At 39.5% G+C, this 17,500-nt stretch overlaps 1 protein-coding gene across 1 annotated transcript in view; it reads right to left on the bottom strand.

Annotated features, from left to right (window-relative positions):
* The window catches only part of LOC123726716 (NLR family CARD domain-containing protein 3-like), a 41,987-nt gene that overhangs the window by 4,552 nt on the left and 19,935 nt on the right, over window positions 1-17,500 (bottom strand). Inside the window, exons 3-8 of the mRNA XM_082957454.1 lie at window positions 16,694-16,778; window positions 16,337-16,565; window positions 14,180-15,971; window positions 13,726-13,899; window positions 12,205-12,378; window positions 9,789-9,962 (exon numbers count right to left, since the gene is read on the bottom strand). Coding sequence (XP_082813580.1) covers window positions 9,789-9,962; window positions 12,205-12,378; window positions 13,726-13,899; window positions 14,180-15,971; window positions 16,337-16,565; window positions 16,694-16,778 — 2,628 coding nt within the window. The remainder of the gene's footprint in view (window positions 1-9,788; window positions 9,963-12,204; window positions 12,379-13,725; window positions 13,900-14,179; window positions 15,972-16,336; window positions 16,566-16,693; window positions 16,779-17,500) is intronic.

Raw genomic sequence — 17,500 nt, 5'->3', positions numbered from 1 at the left:
TAACAGAGGCTACAACAAAACATGCTAACCTCTCACCATTACCAATAACAGAGGATACAACAAAACATGCTAACCTCTCACCATTACCAATAACAGAGGATACAACAAAACATGCTAACCTCTCACCATTACCAATAACAGAGGATACAATAAAACATGCTAACCTCTCACCATTACCAATAACAGAGGCTACAACAAAACATGCTAACCTCTCACCATTACCAATAACAGAGGCTACAACAAAACATGCTAACCTCTCATCATTTCCAAAAACAGAGGCTACAACAAAACATGTTAACCTCTCACCATTACCAATAACAGAGGTTACAACAAAACATGCTAACCTCTCACCATTACCAATAACAGAGGCTACAACAAAACATGCTAACCTCTCATCATTTCCAAAAACAGAGGCTACAACAAAACATGTGAACCTCTCACCATTACCAATAACAGAGGCAACAACAAAACATGCTAACCTCTCACCATTACCAATAACAGAGGATACAACAGAACATGCTAACCTCTCACCATTACCAATAACAGAGGCTACAACAAAACATGCTGACCTCTCACCATTACCAATAACAGAGGCTACAACAAAACATGCTAACATCTCACCATTACCAATAACAGAGGATACAACAAAACATGCTAACCTCTCACCATTCCCAATAACAGAGGTTGCAACAAAACATGCTAACATCTCACCATTACCAATAACAGAGGATACAACAAAACATGCTAACCTCTCACCATTACCAATAACAGAGGCTACAACAAAACATGCTAACCTCTCACCATTACCAATAACAGAGGCTACAACAAAACATGCTAACCTCTCACCATTATCAATAACAGAGGCTACAACAAAACATGCTAACCTCTCACCATTCCCAATAACAGAGGCTGCAACAAAACATGCTAACCTCTCACCATTACCAATAACAGAGGATACAACAAAACATGCTAACCTCTCACCATTACCAATAACAGAGGATACAACAGAACATGCTATCCTCTCACCATTACCAATAACAGGGGGTACAACAAAACATGCTAACCTCTCACCATTACCAATAACAGAGGCTACAACAAAACATGCTAACCTCTCACCATTACCTATAACAGAGGCTACAACAAAACATGCTAACCTCTCACCATTACCAATAACAGAGGATACAACAGAACATGCTAACCTCTCACCATTACCAATAAAGGAGACTACAGCAAAACATGCTAACCTCTCACCATTACCAATAACAGAGGCTACAACAAAACATGCTAACCTCTCACCATTACCAATAACAGAGGCTACAACAAAACATGCTAACCTCTCACCATTACCAGTAACAGAGGCTACAACAAAACATGCTAACCTCTCACCATTACCAATAACAAATGATACAACAAAACATGCTAACCTCTCACCATTACCAATAACAGAGGCTACAACAAAACATGCTAACCTCTCACCATTACCAATAACAGAGGCTACAACAAAACATGCTAACCTCTCACCATTACCAATAACAGAGGCTACAACAAAACATGCTAACCTCTCACCATTACCAATAACAGAGGCTACAACAAAACATGCTAACCTCTCACCATTACCAATAACATAGGTTACAACAAAACATGCTAACCTCTCACCATTACCAATAACAGAGGATACAACAAAACATGCTAACCTCTCACCATTACCAATAACAGAGGCTACCACAATACATGCTAACCTCTCACCATTACCAATATCAGAGTCTACAACAAAACATGCTAACCTCTCACCATTACCAATATGGGAGACTACAGCAAAACATGCTAACCTCTCACCATTACCAATAACAGAGGCTACAACAAAACATGCTAACCTCTCACCATTACCAAGAACAGAGGCTACTACAATACATGCTAACCTCTCACCATTACCAATAACAGAGTCTACAACAAAACATGCTAACCTCTCACCATTACCAATAAAGGAGACTACAGCAAAACATGCTAACCTCTCACCATTACCAATAACAGAGGATACAACAAAACATGCTAAACTCTCACCATTACCAATAAAAGAGGCTACAACAAAACATGCTAACCTCTCACCATTACCAATAACAGAAGCTACAACAAAACATGCAAACCTCTCACCATTACCAATAACAGAGGCTACAACAAAACATGTTAACCTCTCACCATTACCAATAACAGAGGCTACAACAAAACATGCTAAACTCTCACCATTACCAATAACAAATGATACAACAAAACATGCTAACCTCTCACCATTACCAATAACAGAGACTACAACAAAACATGCTAACCTCTCACCATTACCAATAACAGAGCCTACAACTAAAAACATGCTAACCTCTCACCATTACCAAGAACAGAGGCTACTACAATACATGCTAACCTCTCACCATTACCAATAACAGAGTCTACAACAAAACATGCTAACCTCTCACCATTACCAATAACAGAGGATACAATAAAACATGCTAACCTCTCACCATTACCAATAACAGAGGCTACAACAAAACATGCTAACCTCTCACCATTACCAATAACAGAGGCTACAACAAAACATGCTAACCTCTCATCATTTCCAAAAACAGAGGCTACAACAAAACATGTTAACCTCTCACCATTACCAATAACAGAGGTTACAACAAAACATGCTAACCTCTCACCATTACCAATAACAGAGGCTACAACAAAACATGCTAACCTCTCATCATTTCCAAAAACAGAGGCTACAACAAAACATGTGAACCTCTCACCATTACCAATAACAGAGGCAACAACAAAACATGCTAACCTCTCACCATTACCAATAACAGAGGATACAACAGAACATGCTAACCTCTCACCATTACCAATAACAGAGGCTACAACAAAACATGCTGACCTCTCACCATTACCAATAACAGAGGCTACAACAAAACATGCTAACATCTCACCATTACCAATAACAGAGGATACAACAAAACATGCTAACCTCTCACCATTCCCAATAACAGAGGTTGCAACAAAACATGCTAACATCTCACCATTACCAATAACAGAGGATACAACAAAACATGCTAACCTCTCACCATTACCAATAACAGAGGCTACAACAAAACATGCTAACCTCTCACCATTACCAATAACAGAGGCTACAACAAAACATGCTAACCTCTCACCATTATCAATAACAGAGGCTACAACAAAACATGCTAACCTCTCACCATTCCCAATAACAGAGGCTGCAACAAAACATGCTAACCTCTCACCATTACCAATAACAGAGGATACAACAAAACATGCTAACCTCTCACCATTACCAATAACAGAGGATACAACAGAACATGCTATCCTCTCACCATTACCAATAACAGGGGGTACAACAAAACATGCTAACCTCTCACCATTACCAATAACAGAGGCTACAACAAAACATGCTAACCTCTCACCATTACCTATAACAGAGGCTACAACAAAACATGCTAACCTCTCACCATTACCAATAACAGAGGATACAACAGAACATGCTAACCTCTCACCATTACCAATAAAGGAGACTACAGCAAAACATGCTAACCTCTCACCATTACCAATAACAGAGGCTACAACAAAACATGCTAACCTCTCACCATTACCAATAACAGAGGCTACAACAAAACATGCTAACCTCTCACCATTACCAGTAACAGAGGCTACAACAAAACATGCTAACCTCTCACCATTACCAATAACAAATGATACAACAAAACATGCTAACCTCTCACCATTACCAATAACAGAGGCTACAACAAAACATGCTAACCTCTCACCATTACCAATAACAGAGGCTACAACAAAACATGCTAACCTCTCACCATTACCAATAACAGAGGCTACAACAAAACATGCTAACCTCTCACCATTACCAATAACAGAGGCTACAACAAAACATGCTAACCTCTCACCATTACCAATAACATAGGTTACAACAAAACATGCTAACCTCTCACCATTACCAATAACAGAGGATACAACAAAACATGCTAACCTCTCACCATTACCAATAACAGAGGCTACCACAATACATGCTAACCTCTCACCATTACCAATATCAGAGTCTACAACAAAACATGCTAACCTCTCACCATTACCAATATGGGAGACTACAGCAAAACATGCTAACCTCTCACCATTACCAATAACAGAGGCTACAACAAAACATGCTAACCTCTCACCATTACCAAGAACAGAGGCTACTACAATACATGCTAACCTCTCACCATTACCAATAACAGAGTCTACAACAAAACATGCTAACCTCTCACCATTACCAATAAAGGAGACTACAGCAAAACATGCTAACCTCTCACCATTACCAATAACAGAGGATACAACAAAACATGCTAAACTCTCACCATTACCAATAAAAGAGGCTACAACAAAACATGCTAACCTCTCACCATTACCAATAACAGAGGCTACAACAAAACATGCAAACCTCTCACCATTACCAATAACAGAGGCTACAACAAAACATGTTAACCTCTCACCATTACCAATAACAGAGGCTACAACAAAACAGGCTAAACTCTCACCATTACCAATAACAAATGATACAACAAAACATGCTAACCTCTCACCATTACCAATAACAGAGACTACAACAAAACATGCTAACCTCTCACCATTACCAATAACAGAGCCTACAACTAAAAACATGCTAACCTCTCACCATTACCAAGAACAGAGGCTACTACAATACATGCTAACCTCTCACCATTACCAATAACAGAGTCTACAACAAAACATGCTAACCTCTCACCATTACCAATAAAGGAGACTACAGCAAAACATGCTAACCTCTCACCATTACCAATAACAGAGGCTACAACAAAACATGTTAACCTCTCACCATTACCAATAACAGAGGCTGCAACAAAACATGCTAACCTCTCACCATTACCAATAACAGAGGATACAACAAAACATGCTAACCTTTCACCATTACCAATAACAGAGGATACAACAAAACATGCTAACCTCTCACCATTACCAATAACAGAGGCTACAACAAAACATGCTAACCTCTCACCATTACCAATAACAGAGACTACAACAAAACATGCTAACCTCTCACCATTACCAATAACAGAGGCTACAACAAAACATGATAACCTCTCACCATTACCAATATAGGAGACTACAGCAAAACATGCTAACCTCTCACCATTACCAATAACAGAGGCTACAACAAAACATGCTAACCTCTCACCATTACCAATAACAGAGGATACAACAGAACATGCTAACCTCTCACCATTACCAATAAAGGAGACTACAGCAAAACATGCTAACCTCTCACCATTACCAATAACAGAGGCTACAACAAAACATGCTAACCTCTCACCATTACCAATAACAGAGGCTACAACAAAACATGCTAACCTCTCACCATTACCAGTAACAGAGGCTACAACAAAACATGCTAACCTCTCACCATTACCAATAACAAATGATACAACAAAACATGCTAACCTCTCACCATTACCAATAACAGAGGCTACAACAAAACATGCTAACCTCTCACCATTACCAATAACAGAGGCTACAACAAAACATGCTAACCTCTCACCATTACCAATAACAGAGGCTACAACAAAACATGCTAACCTCTCACCATTACCAATAACAGAGGCTACAACAAAACATGCTAACCTCTCACCATTACCAATAACATAGGTTACAACAAAACATGCTAACCTCTCACCATTACCAATAACAGAGGATACAACAAAACATGCTAACCTCTCACCATTACCAATAACAGAGGCTACCACAATACATGCTAACCTCTCACCATTACCAATATCAGAGTCTACAACAAAACATGCTAACCTCTCACCATTACCAATATAGGAGACTACAGCAAAACATGCTAACCTCTCACCATTACCAATAACAGAGGCTACAACAAAACATGCTAACCTCTCACCATTACCAAGAACAGAGGCTACTACAATACATGCTAACCTCTCACCATTACCAATAACAGAGTCTACAACAAAACATGCTAACCTCTCACCATTACCAATAAAGGAGACTACAGCAAAACATGCTAACCTCTCACCATTACCAATAACAGAGGATACAACAAAACATGCTAAACTCTCACCATTACCAATAAAAGAGGCTACAACAAAACATGCTAACCTCTCACCATTACCAATAACAGAGGCTACAACAAAACATGCTAACCTCTCACCATTACCAATAACAGAGGCTACAACAAAACATGTTAACCTCTCACCATTACCAATAACAGAGGCTACAACAAAACATGCTAACCTCTCACCATTACCAATAACAAATGATACAACAAAACATGCTAACCTCTCACCATTACCAATAACAGAGACTACAACAAAACATGCTAACCTCTCACCATTACCAATATAGGAGACTACAGCAAAACATGCTAACCTCTCACCATTACCAATAACAGAGCCTACAACTAAAAACATGCTAACCTCTCACCATTACCAAGAACAGAGGCAACTACAATACATGCTAACCTCTCACCATTACCAATAACAGAATCTACAACAAAACATGCTAACCTCTCACCATTACCAATAAAGGAGACTACAGCAAAACATGCTAACCTCTCACCATTACCAATAGCAGAGGCTACAACAAAATATGCTAACCTCTCACCATTGCCAATAGCAGAGGCTACAACAAAACATGCTAACCTCTCACCATTACCAATAACAGAGGATACAACAAAACATGCTAACCTCTCACCATTACCAATAACAGAGGATACAACAAAACATGCTAACCTCTCACCATTACCAATAACAGAGGATACAACAAAACATGCTAACCTCTCACCATTACCAATAACAGAGGCTACAACAAAACATGCTAACCTCTCACCATTACCAATAACAGAGACTACAACAAAACATGCTAACCTCTCACCATTACCAATAACAGAGGCTACAACAAAACATGATAACCTCTCACCATTACCAATATAGGAGACTACAGCAAAACATGCTAACCTCTCACCATTACCAATAACAGAGGCTACAACTAAAAACATGCTAACCTCTCACCATTACCAAGAACTGAGGCTACTACAATACATGCTAACCTCTCACCATTACCAATAACAGAGTCTACAACAAAACATGCTAACCTCTCACCATTACCAATAACAGAGGCTACAACAAAACATGTTAAACTCTCACCATTACCAATAACAGAGGCTGCAACAAAACATGCTAACCTCTCACCATTACCAAAAGCAGAGGCTACAACAAAATATGCTAACCTCTCACCATTACCAATAACAGAGGCTACAACAAAACATGTTAACCTCTCACCATTACCAATAACAGAGGCTACAACAAAACATGCTAACCTCTCACCATTACCAATAACAAATGATACAACAAAACATGCTAACCTCTCACCATTACCAATAACAGAGACTACAACAAAACATGCTAACCTCTCACCATTACCAATATAGGAGACTACAGCAAAACATGCTAACCTCTCACCATTACCAATAACAGAGCCTACAACTAAAAACATGCTAACCTCTCACCATTACCAAGAACAGAGGCAACTACAATACATGCTAACCTCTCACCATTACCAATAACAGAGGATACAACAAAACATGCTAACCTCTCACCATTACCAATAACAGAGGATACAACAAAACATGCTAACCTCTCACCATTACCAATAACAGAGGCTACAACAAAACATGCTAACCTCTCACCATTACCAATAACAGAGACTACAACAAAACATGCTAACCTCTCACCATTACCAATAACAGAGGCTACAACAAAACATGATAACCTCTCACCATTACCAATATAGGAGACTACAGCAAAACATGCTAACCTCTCACCATTACCAATAACAGAGGCTACAACTAAAAACATGCTAACCTCTCACCATTACCAAGAACTGAGGCTACTACAATACATGCTAACCTCTCACCATTACCAATAACAGAGTCTACAACAAAACATGCTAACCTCTCACCATTACCAATAACAGAGGCTACAACAAAACATGTTAAACTCTCACCATTACCAATAACAGAGGCTGCAACAAAACATGCTAACCTCTCACCATTACCAAAAGCAGAGGCTACAACAAAATATGCTAACCTCTCACCATTGCCAATAGCAGAGGCTACAACAAAACATGCTAACCTCTCACCATTACCAATAACAGAGGATACAACAAAACATGCTAACCTCTCACCATTACCAATAACAGAGGCTACAACAAAACATGCTAACCTCTCACCATTACCAATAACAGAGACTACAACAGAACATGCTAACCTCTCACCATTACCAGTAACAGAGGCTACAACAAAACATGTTAACCTCTCACCATTACCAATAACAGAGGCTACAACAAAACATGCTAACCTCTCACCATTACCAATAACAAATGATACAACAAAACATGCTAACCTCTCACCATTACCAATAACAGAGACTACAACAAAACATGCTAACCTCTCACCATTACCAATAACAGAGGCTACAACAAAACATGCTAACCTCTCACCATTACCAATAACAAATGATACAACAAAACATGCTAACCTCTCACCATTACCAATAACAGAGACTACAACAAAACATGCTAACCTCTCACCATTACCAATAACAGAGGCTACAACAAACCATGCTAACCTCTCACCATTACCAATTACAGAGGTTACAACAAAACATGCTAACCTCTCACCATTACCAATAACAGAGGATACAACAAAACATGCTAACCTCTCACCATTACCAATAACAGAGGCTACAACAAAACATGCTAACCTCTCACCATTACCAATAACACATGATACAACAAAACATGCTAACCTCTCACCATTACCAATAACAGAGACTACAACAAAACATGCTAACCTCTCACCAATAACAGAGGATACAACAAGCATGCTAACCTCTCACCATTACCAATAACAGAGGCTACAACAAAACACGCTAACCTCTCACCATTACCAATAACAGAGGCTACAACAAATCATGCTAACCTCTCACCATTACCAATAAAGGAGACTACAGCAAAACATGCTAACCTCTCACCATTACCAATAACAGAGGCTACAACAAAACACGCTAACCTCTCACCATTACCAATAACAGAGGCTACAACAAAACATGCTAACCTCTCACCATTACCAATAACAGAGACTACAACAAAACATGCTAACCTCTCACCATTACCAATAACAGAGGCTACAACAAAACATACTAACCTCTCACCTTTACCAATAACAGAGGCTACAACAAAACACGCTAACCTCTCACCATTACCAATAACAGAGGCTACAACAAAACATGCTAACCTCTCACCATTACCAATAACAGAGACTACAACAAAACATGCTAACCTCTCACCATTACCAATAACAGAGGATACAACAAAACATGCTAACCTCTCACCATTACCAATAACAGAGGCTACAACAAAACATGCTAACCTCTCACCATTACCAATAACAGAGGCTACAACAAAACATGCTAACCTCTCACCATTAACTCAAATAAAAGGTGACATTCTGTACAGTCACCTAATATGAAACATTGTGTCTCAAATCCAAAATGCTGGAATATAGCACCACATTTAAAACTGTAAGCTTCACTGTCCAAAAACATATGGTGTGGACTATGTGTGTCTGGTAAACACATGTGGATCTGGTGAACAGTTATCACTTGTTGACCAACTACAGGAATACTGACCTCAGAGTCTCCAGTTTACAGTGGGGATTCCCCAGTTCAGCAGAGAGCAGCTCCACTCCTGAATTCTTCAGGTCATTGTTACTCAGATCCAGCTGTCTCAGGTGTGAGGGGTTTGACCTCAGAGCTGAGACCAGAAAAGCACAGCCTTCCTCTGTGACTAGACAGCCTGACAGCCTGCAAAGAGTCAAATCATATTAAAATCACACTGTTATTCTTTGGTGGTGAAAATAGTGGCAGTATATTTTTCAACATATTCAGATATATCTGTGTCCTAAAACCTGCCATATCTATTCATAAATCAATGTATCATTATTATAAATGTTCATAATATTACTTGTAGAGAGAAAAATGTATAGAACAAATATTTGAGTAGACTGACCAGACCAGTTTAAAAAGCAGTATCAGTCAAAATACAGACAGTGAGGTATCAGATTTAGATTGTATTGAGTATACAGTCCACACCATATCTATTTAGACAGGGAAGATAACATTTTAAATGTGGCTCTATACTACAACATTTTGGATTTCAGATCAAATGTTTCATATGAGGTGACAGTATATAATGTCACCTTTTATTTGAGGATATTTTAATACATATCTGAAATGAAAGCACTTGTTGTCTCCAGTCCCCCCACTTGAAGAAGTCATAAGTATTCTGACCAATTCACTCATAGTATATTAAAGTTGTCAAAAAGTTAAACATTTGGTCCAATATTTCTTGAACGGCATGACTACATCAAGCTTGTGACTCAAACTCGTTGATAGCATTTGTAGTTTGTTTTGGTTGTGTTTTGGGTTTTGTTTTGACAAATTGTAACTGAAAGGTGGATGTTGACTGGAGTAATTTTCTTTATAAGTTAGTAGATAACATGTTTCTAAACATTACAAAATTAATCCAGATGATGCCATGATTAAGAAAAAGCATGAATGAATCATGAATAATAATGAGAGTGAAAGTAACAGAGGCTACAACAAAACATGCTAACCTCTCACCATTACCAATAACAGAGGCTACAACAAAACATGCTAACCTCTCACCATTACCAATAACAGAGGCTACAACAAAACATGCTAACCTCTCACCATTACCAATAACAGAGTCTACAACAAAACATGCTAACCTCTCACCATTACCAATAACAGAGACTACAACAAAACATGCTAACCTCTCACCATTACCAATAACAGAGGCTACAACAAAACATGCTAACCTCTCACCATTACCAATAACAGAGGCTACAACAAAACATGCTAACCTCTCACCATTACCAATAACAGAGGCTACAACAAAACATGCTAACCTCTCACCATTACCAATTACAGAGGCTACAACAAAACATGCTAACCTCTCACCATTACCAATAACAGAGGCTACAACAAAACATGCTAACCTCTCACCATTACCAATAACAGAGGCTACAACAAAACATGCTAACCTCTCACCATTACCAATAACAGAATTTACAACAAAACATGCTAACCTCTCACCATTACCAATAACAGAGGATACAACAAAACATGCTAACCTCTCACCATTAACAATAACAGAGGCTACAACAAAACATGCTAACCTCTCACCATTACCAATAACGGAGGCTACAACAAAACATGCTAACCTCTCACCATTACCAATAACAGAGGCTACAACAAAACATGCTAACCTCTCACCATTACCAATAACAGAGGATACAACAAAACATGCTAACCTCTCACCATTACCAATAACAGAGGCTACAACAAAACATGCTAACCTCTCACCATTACCAATAACAGAGACTACAGCAAAACATGCTAACCTCTCACCATTACCAATAACAGAGGCTACAATAAAACATGCTAACCTCTCAATATTACCAATAACAGAGTCTACAACAAAACATGCTAACCTCTCACCATTACCAGTAACAGAGGCTACAACAAAACACGCTAACCTCTCACCATTACCAGTAACAGAGGATACAACAAAACATGCTAACCTCTCACTATTACCAATAACAGAGGCTACAACAAAACATGCTAACCTCTCACCATTACCAATTTCGGAGGCTACAACAAAACATGCTAACCTCTCACCATTACCAATAACAGAGACTACAACAAAACATACTAACCTCTCACCATTACCAATAACAGAGGCTACAACAAAACATGCTAACCTCTCACCATTACCAATAACAGAGGCTACAACAAAACATGCTAACCTCTCACCATTAACCTCAAATAAACGGTGACATTCTGTACAGTCACCTAATATGAAACATTGTATCTCAAATCCAAAATGCTGGAGCATAGCACCACATTTTAAACTGTAAGCTTTACTGTCCAAACACATATGGTGTGGACTATGTGTGTCTGGTAAACACATGTGGATCTGGTGAACAGTTATCACTTGTTGACCAACTACAGGAATACTGACCTCAGAGTCTCCAGTTTACAGTGGGGATTCCCCAGTCCAGCAGAGAGCAGCTTCACTCCTGAATCCTTCAGGTCATTGTTACTCAGATCCAGCTCTCTCAGGTGTGAGGGGTTTGACCTCAGAGCTGAGCCCAGAGAACCACATCCTTCCACTTTGACCTGACAGCCTGACAGCCTGCAAAGAGTCAAATCATATTAAAATCACACTGCTATTCTTTGGTGGTGAAAGTAGTGGCAGTATATTTTACAACATATTCAGATATATCAGTGTCCTAAAACCTGCCATATCTATTCATAAATCAATGTATCATTATTATAAAGGTTCATAATATTACTTGTAGAGACAAAAATGTATATTACAAATATTTGAGTAGAATGACCAGACCAGTTTAATAAGCAGTATCAGTCAAAAGACAGACAGTGAGGTATCAGATTTAGATTGTATTGAGTATACAGTCCACACCATATCTATTTAGACAGTGAAGATAACATTTTAAATGTGGCTCTAAACTACAACATTTTGGATTTCAGATCAAATGTTTCATATGAGGTGACAGTATATTATGTCACCTTTTATTTGAGGATATTTTAATACATATCTGAAATGAAAGCACTTGTTGTCTCCAGTCCCCCCACTTGAAGAAGTCATAAGTATTCTGACCAATTCACTCATAGTATATTAAAGTAGTCAAAAAGTTAAACATTTGGTCCAATATTTCTTGAACGGAATGACTACATCAAGCTTGTGTGTTTTGGGTTATGTTTTTACCAAATTGTAACTGAAAGGTGGATGTTGACTGGAGTAATTTTCTTTATAAGTTAGTTGATAACATGTTTCTAAACACTACAAAATGAATCCAGATGATGCCATGATTAAGAAAAAGCATGAGTGAATCATGAATTATAATGAGAGTGAAAGTAACAGAGGCTACAACAAAACATGCTAACCTCTCACCATTACCAATAACAGAGACTACAACAAAACATGCTAACCTCTCACCATTACCAATAACAGAGGCTACAACAAAACATGCTAACCTCTCACCATTACCAATAACAGAGGCTACAACAAAACATGCTAACCTCTCACCATTACCAATAACAGAGGCTACAACAAAACATGCTAACCTCTCACCATTACCAATAACAGAGACTACAACAAAACATGCTAACCTCTCACCATTACCAATAACAGAGGATACAACAAAACATGCTAACCTCTCACCATTACCAATAACAGAGGCTACAACAAAACATGCTAACCTCTCACCATTACCAATAACAGAGGCTACAACAAAACATGCTAACCTCTCACCATTAACTCAAATAAAAGGTGACATTCTGTACAGTCACCTAATATGAAACATTGTGTCTCAAATCCAAAATGCTGGAATATAGCACCACATTTAAAACTGTAAGCTTCACTGTTCAAACACATATGGTGTGGACTATGTGTGCCTGGTAAACACATGTGGATCTGGTGAACAGTTATCACTTGTTGACCAACTACAGGAATACTGACCTCAGAGTCTCCAGTTTACAGTGGGGATTCCCCAGTCCAGCAGAGAGCAGCTTCACTCCTGAATTCTTCAGGTCATTGTTACTCAGGTCCAGCTCTCTCAGGTGTGAGGGGTTTGACCTCAGAGCTGAGACCAGAGAAGCACAGCCTTCCTCTGTGACTCCACAGCCTGACAGCCTAACAAAGATATCATCATGACTTCACAAACACACTGTTAATTAACGAGTAGTGTAGAAGGACAACGGCAGACGCATTTGGTTTATTCTCTCAAACAACATATAGATTCATCTTCCGTCAGCTAGAATTGTATGGTCATAATGTTATACTAATGTGAAAATCAATGCATTCATTCAATATGTTTTTCAATATAATATTATATACGTATAATAATGCATATTTTTCTCTAAACTGAATATTTCTTCCTAATGATTTGTTAAATATCATTTTATTTACTCACAGAGCAGCTCTGGAGGCTTTGACCACTGGCAGCAGCCTCAGAAGACCTTCCTCTGATCTGCAGAATTTCTTCAGGTCAAACACATCCAGCTCCTTTTCTGAAGTCAGCAACACAAAGACCAGAGCTGACCACTGTGCAGGTGACAGGTTGTCTTCTGAGAGACTTCCTGAACTCAGGTAGCTTTGGATCTCCTCCACTAGAGAATGGTCATTCAGTTCATTCAGACAGTGGAACAGATTGATGCACTTCTCTGGAGAGGGATTCTCCCTGATCTTCTCCTTGATGTACTTGACTGTTTCTTGATGGCTCTTTGAGCTGCTTCTTGTCTTTGTCAGTAGACCTTGTAAGTGCTTCTGATTGGACTCCAGTGAGAGGCCCAGAAGGAAGCGGAGGAAAAGGTCCAGGTTTCCCATCTCACTTTGTAAGGCTTTATCCACAGCACTCTTGTAGACAGTAACTTTACGCCTTTGTCTGATCCTCCCAGAAAGGTTCCTGGACGTTGATTGCTGTTTGTCCATTAGATTCTCATTGTTGTTGTTGAATGAGAGGAACACATATACTGCAGCCAGAAACTCCTGAATGCTCAGATGCACGAAGCAGTACACCTTGTCCTGGTACAGCCCACATTCCTCTTTAAAGAGCTGTGTGCACAATCCTGAGTACACTGAGGCTTCATTGACATCAATGCCAGCCTCTTTCAGGTCTTCTTCATAGAAAATCTGATTGCCATTCACAAGCAGTTGAAAAGCCAGTTTTCCCAGTGACAGAATGCTCTCGTTATTCAAGTGTGGACCTGTCTCTTCTTTCCCAAGATACTTTTCATTCTTCTGTTTGGTGTGAAACACCACAAGGTGTGTGTACATCTCAGTCAGAGTCTTGGGCATCTCTTCTCTCTTATGTTTCATCATGTGTTCAAGGACTGTTGCAGAAATCCAACAGAAGACTGGAATGTGGCACATGATGTGGAGGCTCCTTGATGTCTTTATGTGTGAGATGATTCTGCTGGCCAGGTCCTCATCACTGAATCTCTTCCTGAAGTACTCCTCCTTCTGTGGGTCATTGAACCCTCGTACCTCTGTCACCTGGTCAACACACCCTGAAGGGATCTTATTGGCTGCTGCAGGTCGGGTAGTTATCCAGAGGAGAGCAGAGGGAAGCAGATTTCCCTTGATGAGATTTGTCAGCAGAACATCCACTGAGGTTGACTCTGTGACGTCACAACAGATCTTGTTCTTCTGGAAGTCTAGGGGCAGTCGGCACTCATCCAGACCATCAAAGATGAACAGAACTTTGTACTTGTTGTAATTGGAGATTCTTGATTGTTTGGTTTCCATTGAGAAGTGATTGAGAAGTTCAATGAAAGTGTGTTTGTCCTCTCTCATCAAATTCAGCTCCCGGAAAGGGAATGAAAATACAAATTGGACATCCTGATTTGCTTTTCCTTCAGCCCAGTCCAGAATAAACTTCTGCACAGAGACTGTTTTTCCAATGCCAGCGACTCCCTTTGTCAGCACAGTTCTGATAAGTTTGTCTTGTCCAGTTAAGGGTTTGAAGATGTCGTTACATTTGATTGCAGTCTCTGGTCTTGCTTGTTTCCTGGTTGTTGTCTCAATCTGTCTCAGCTCATGTTCATTATTGACCTCTCCTGTTCCACCCTCTGTGATGTAGAGCTCTGTGTAGATCTGATTGAGAAGTGTTGGGTTTCCTTGTTTAGCGATCCCCTCAAATACACATTGAAACTTCTTCTTTAGATTAGATTTGAGTTCACGTTGGCAAATCACAGCAAGCTCATCTGAATGAAGAAATAACACAGAGGATAATAATATTACGTCTGTTTTAATACCCACAGTATTGTAGGACTGTTAGAAAGTTTGAAATTATAATAATTCATTCTCTGACTGTATAAATGTGTAAATGTTTTCATAATGCATTACAGACTGGTGTGACTGATTATATTATTATTGGTATTATTAATGTTGTCTCTCTCTCTCTAAATTCATCACCACAACACATCCCTGCTGCTACTTGATGAGGTCACTAGGTGTTGTGTTAAGGCTGCTACAATATCATTGAGTTACACAGCTACTTTAGCTGTAATTTAGCTACAGCTTTTAAATGTTATAAAACAGCATTCAACATGAGGCAGACAGATCTTACATTTCTCCAGTGTGTCAGCAAGCTCCTTCTGGTTCATTTTCCTCAGGACGTGCAGTGTGATCTTCAGAGCCCCCTCTCTGGCACTGCTCTCCTGCTTCTCATCTTCAGCATCCACCACTTCCTCATCCTGCTTCTGACTCTCAAAGCCTTCTGGGAGTTCTGGACTAAGAATCCTCTTGAACATCTTCAGCTCGTTCTTCACAAATGTCATAATTTTCTCTTCAAGCAACTGAAATAAATAAATAAAATAAGTTAAGCAAGAGAAGAAATGCTTTCTCATTAACACCTAATGAATGATTGACAGATCAACTTTACTTGAGGTAAACAAAAACAAATGTACATAACAGGACCACATACACTGAATATGGAGTCCAGGTCTGTTTGATGACTCTGGGAAGACTGACCACTGAGAATATCTGACTCTGATCTCTCCTGTTGGTTTCTGTGGACAAAACATGAGATTACATCTCCTCATCCAGGGAGTGAGTGAGTACGGACAGACAAACAGACAGACATAGACAGAAAGCAGGACAGACAGTCAGAGACAGACAGCGACAGACAGACAGACAGACAGACAGAAACATACATACAGACAGACAGACATACAGACAGACAGACAGACAGACAGACAGACAGACAGACAGACAGACAGACAGACAGACAGACAGACAGACAGACAGACAGAAACATACATACAGACAGACAGACAGACAGACAGACAGACAGACAGACAGACAGACAGACAGACAGACAGACAGACAGACAGACAGACAGACAGACAGACAGACAGACAGACAGACAGACAGACAGAGACACAGACAGAAAGCGGGACAGACAGTCAGAGACAGGCAAAGACAGACAGACAGACAGACAGACAGACAGACAGACAGACAGACGGAGATAGATACTGACAGACAGACAGACAGACAGACAGACAGACAGACAGACAGACAGACAGACAGACAGACAGACAGACAGACAGACAGACAGACAGACAGACAGAGATAGATACAGACAGACAGACAGACAGACAGACAGACAGACAGACAGACAGACAGACAGACAGACAGACAGACAGACAGACAGACAGACAGACAGACAGACAGACAGACAGACAGACAGACAGCGAACGACACACAGACAGACAGCGAACGACACAGAGAG

Source organism: Salmo salar, chromosome 01 (genome assembly GCF_965601325.2).
Source record: "Salmo salar chromosome 01, fSalSal1, whole genome shotgun sequence".
Lineage (NCBI taxonomy): Eukaryota > Metazoa > Chordata > Actinopteri > Salmoniformes > Salmonidae > Salmo > Salmo salar.
The sequence above is the reverse complement of the archived record's forward strand: the minus strand, read 5'-3'. Positions and strand labels throughout refer to the sequence as shown.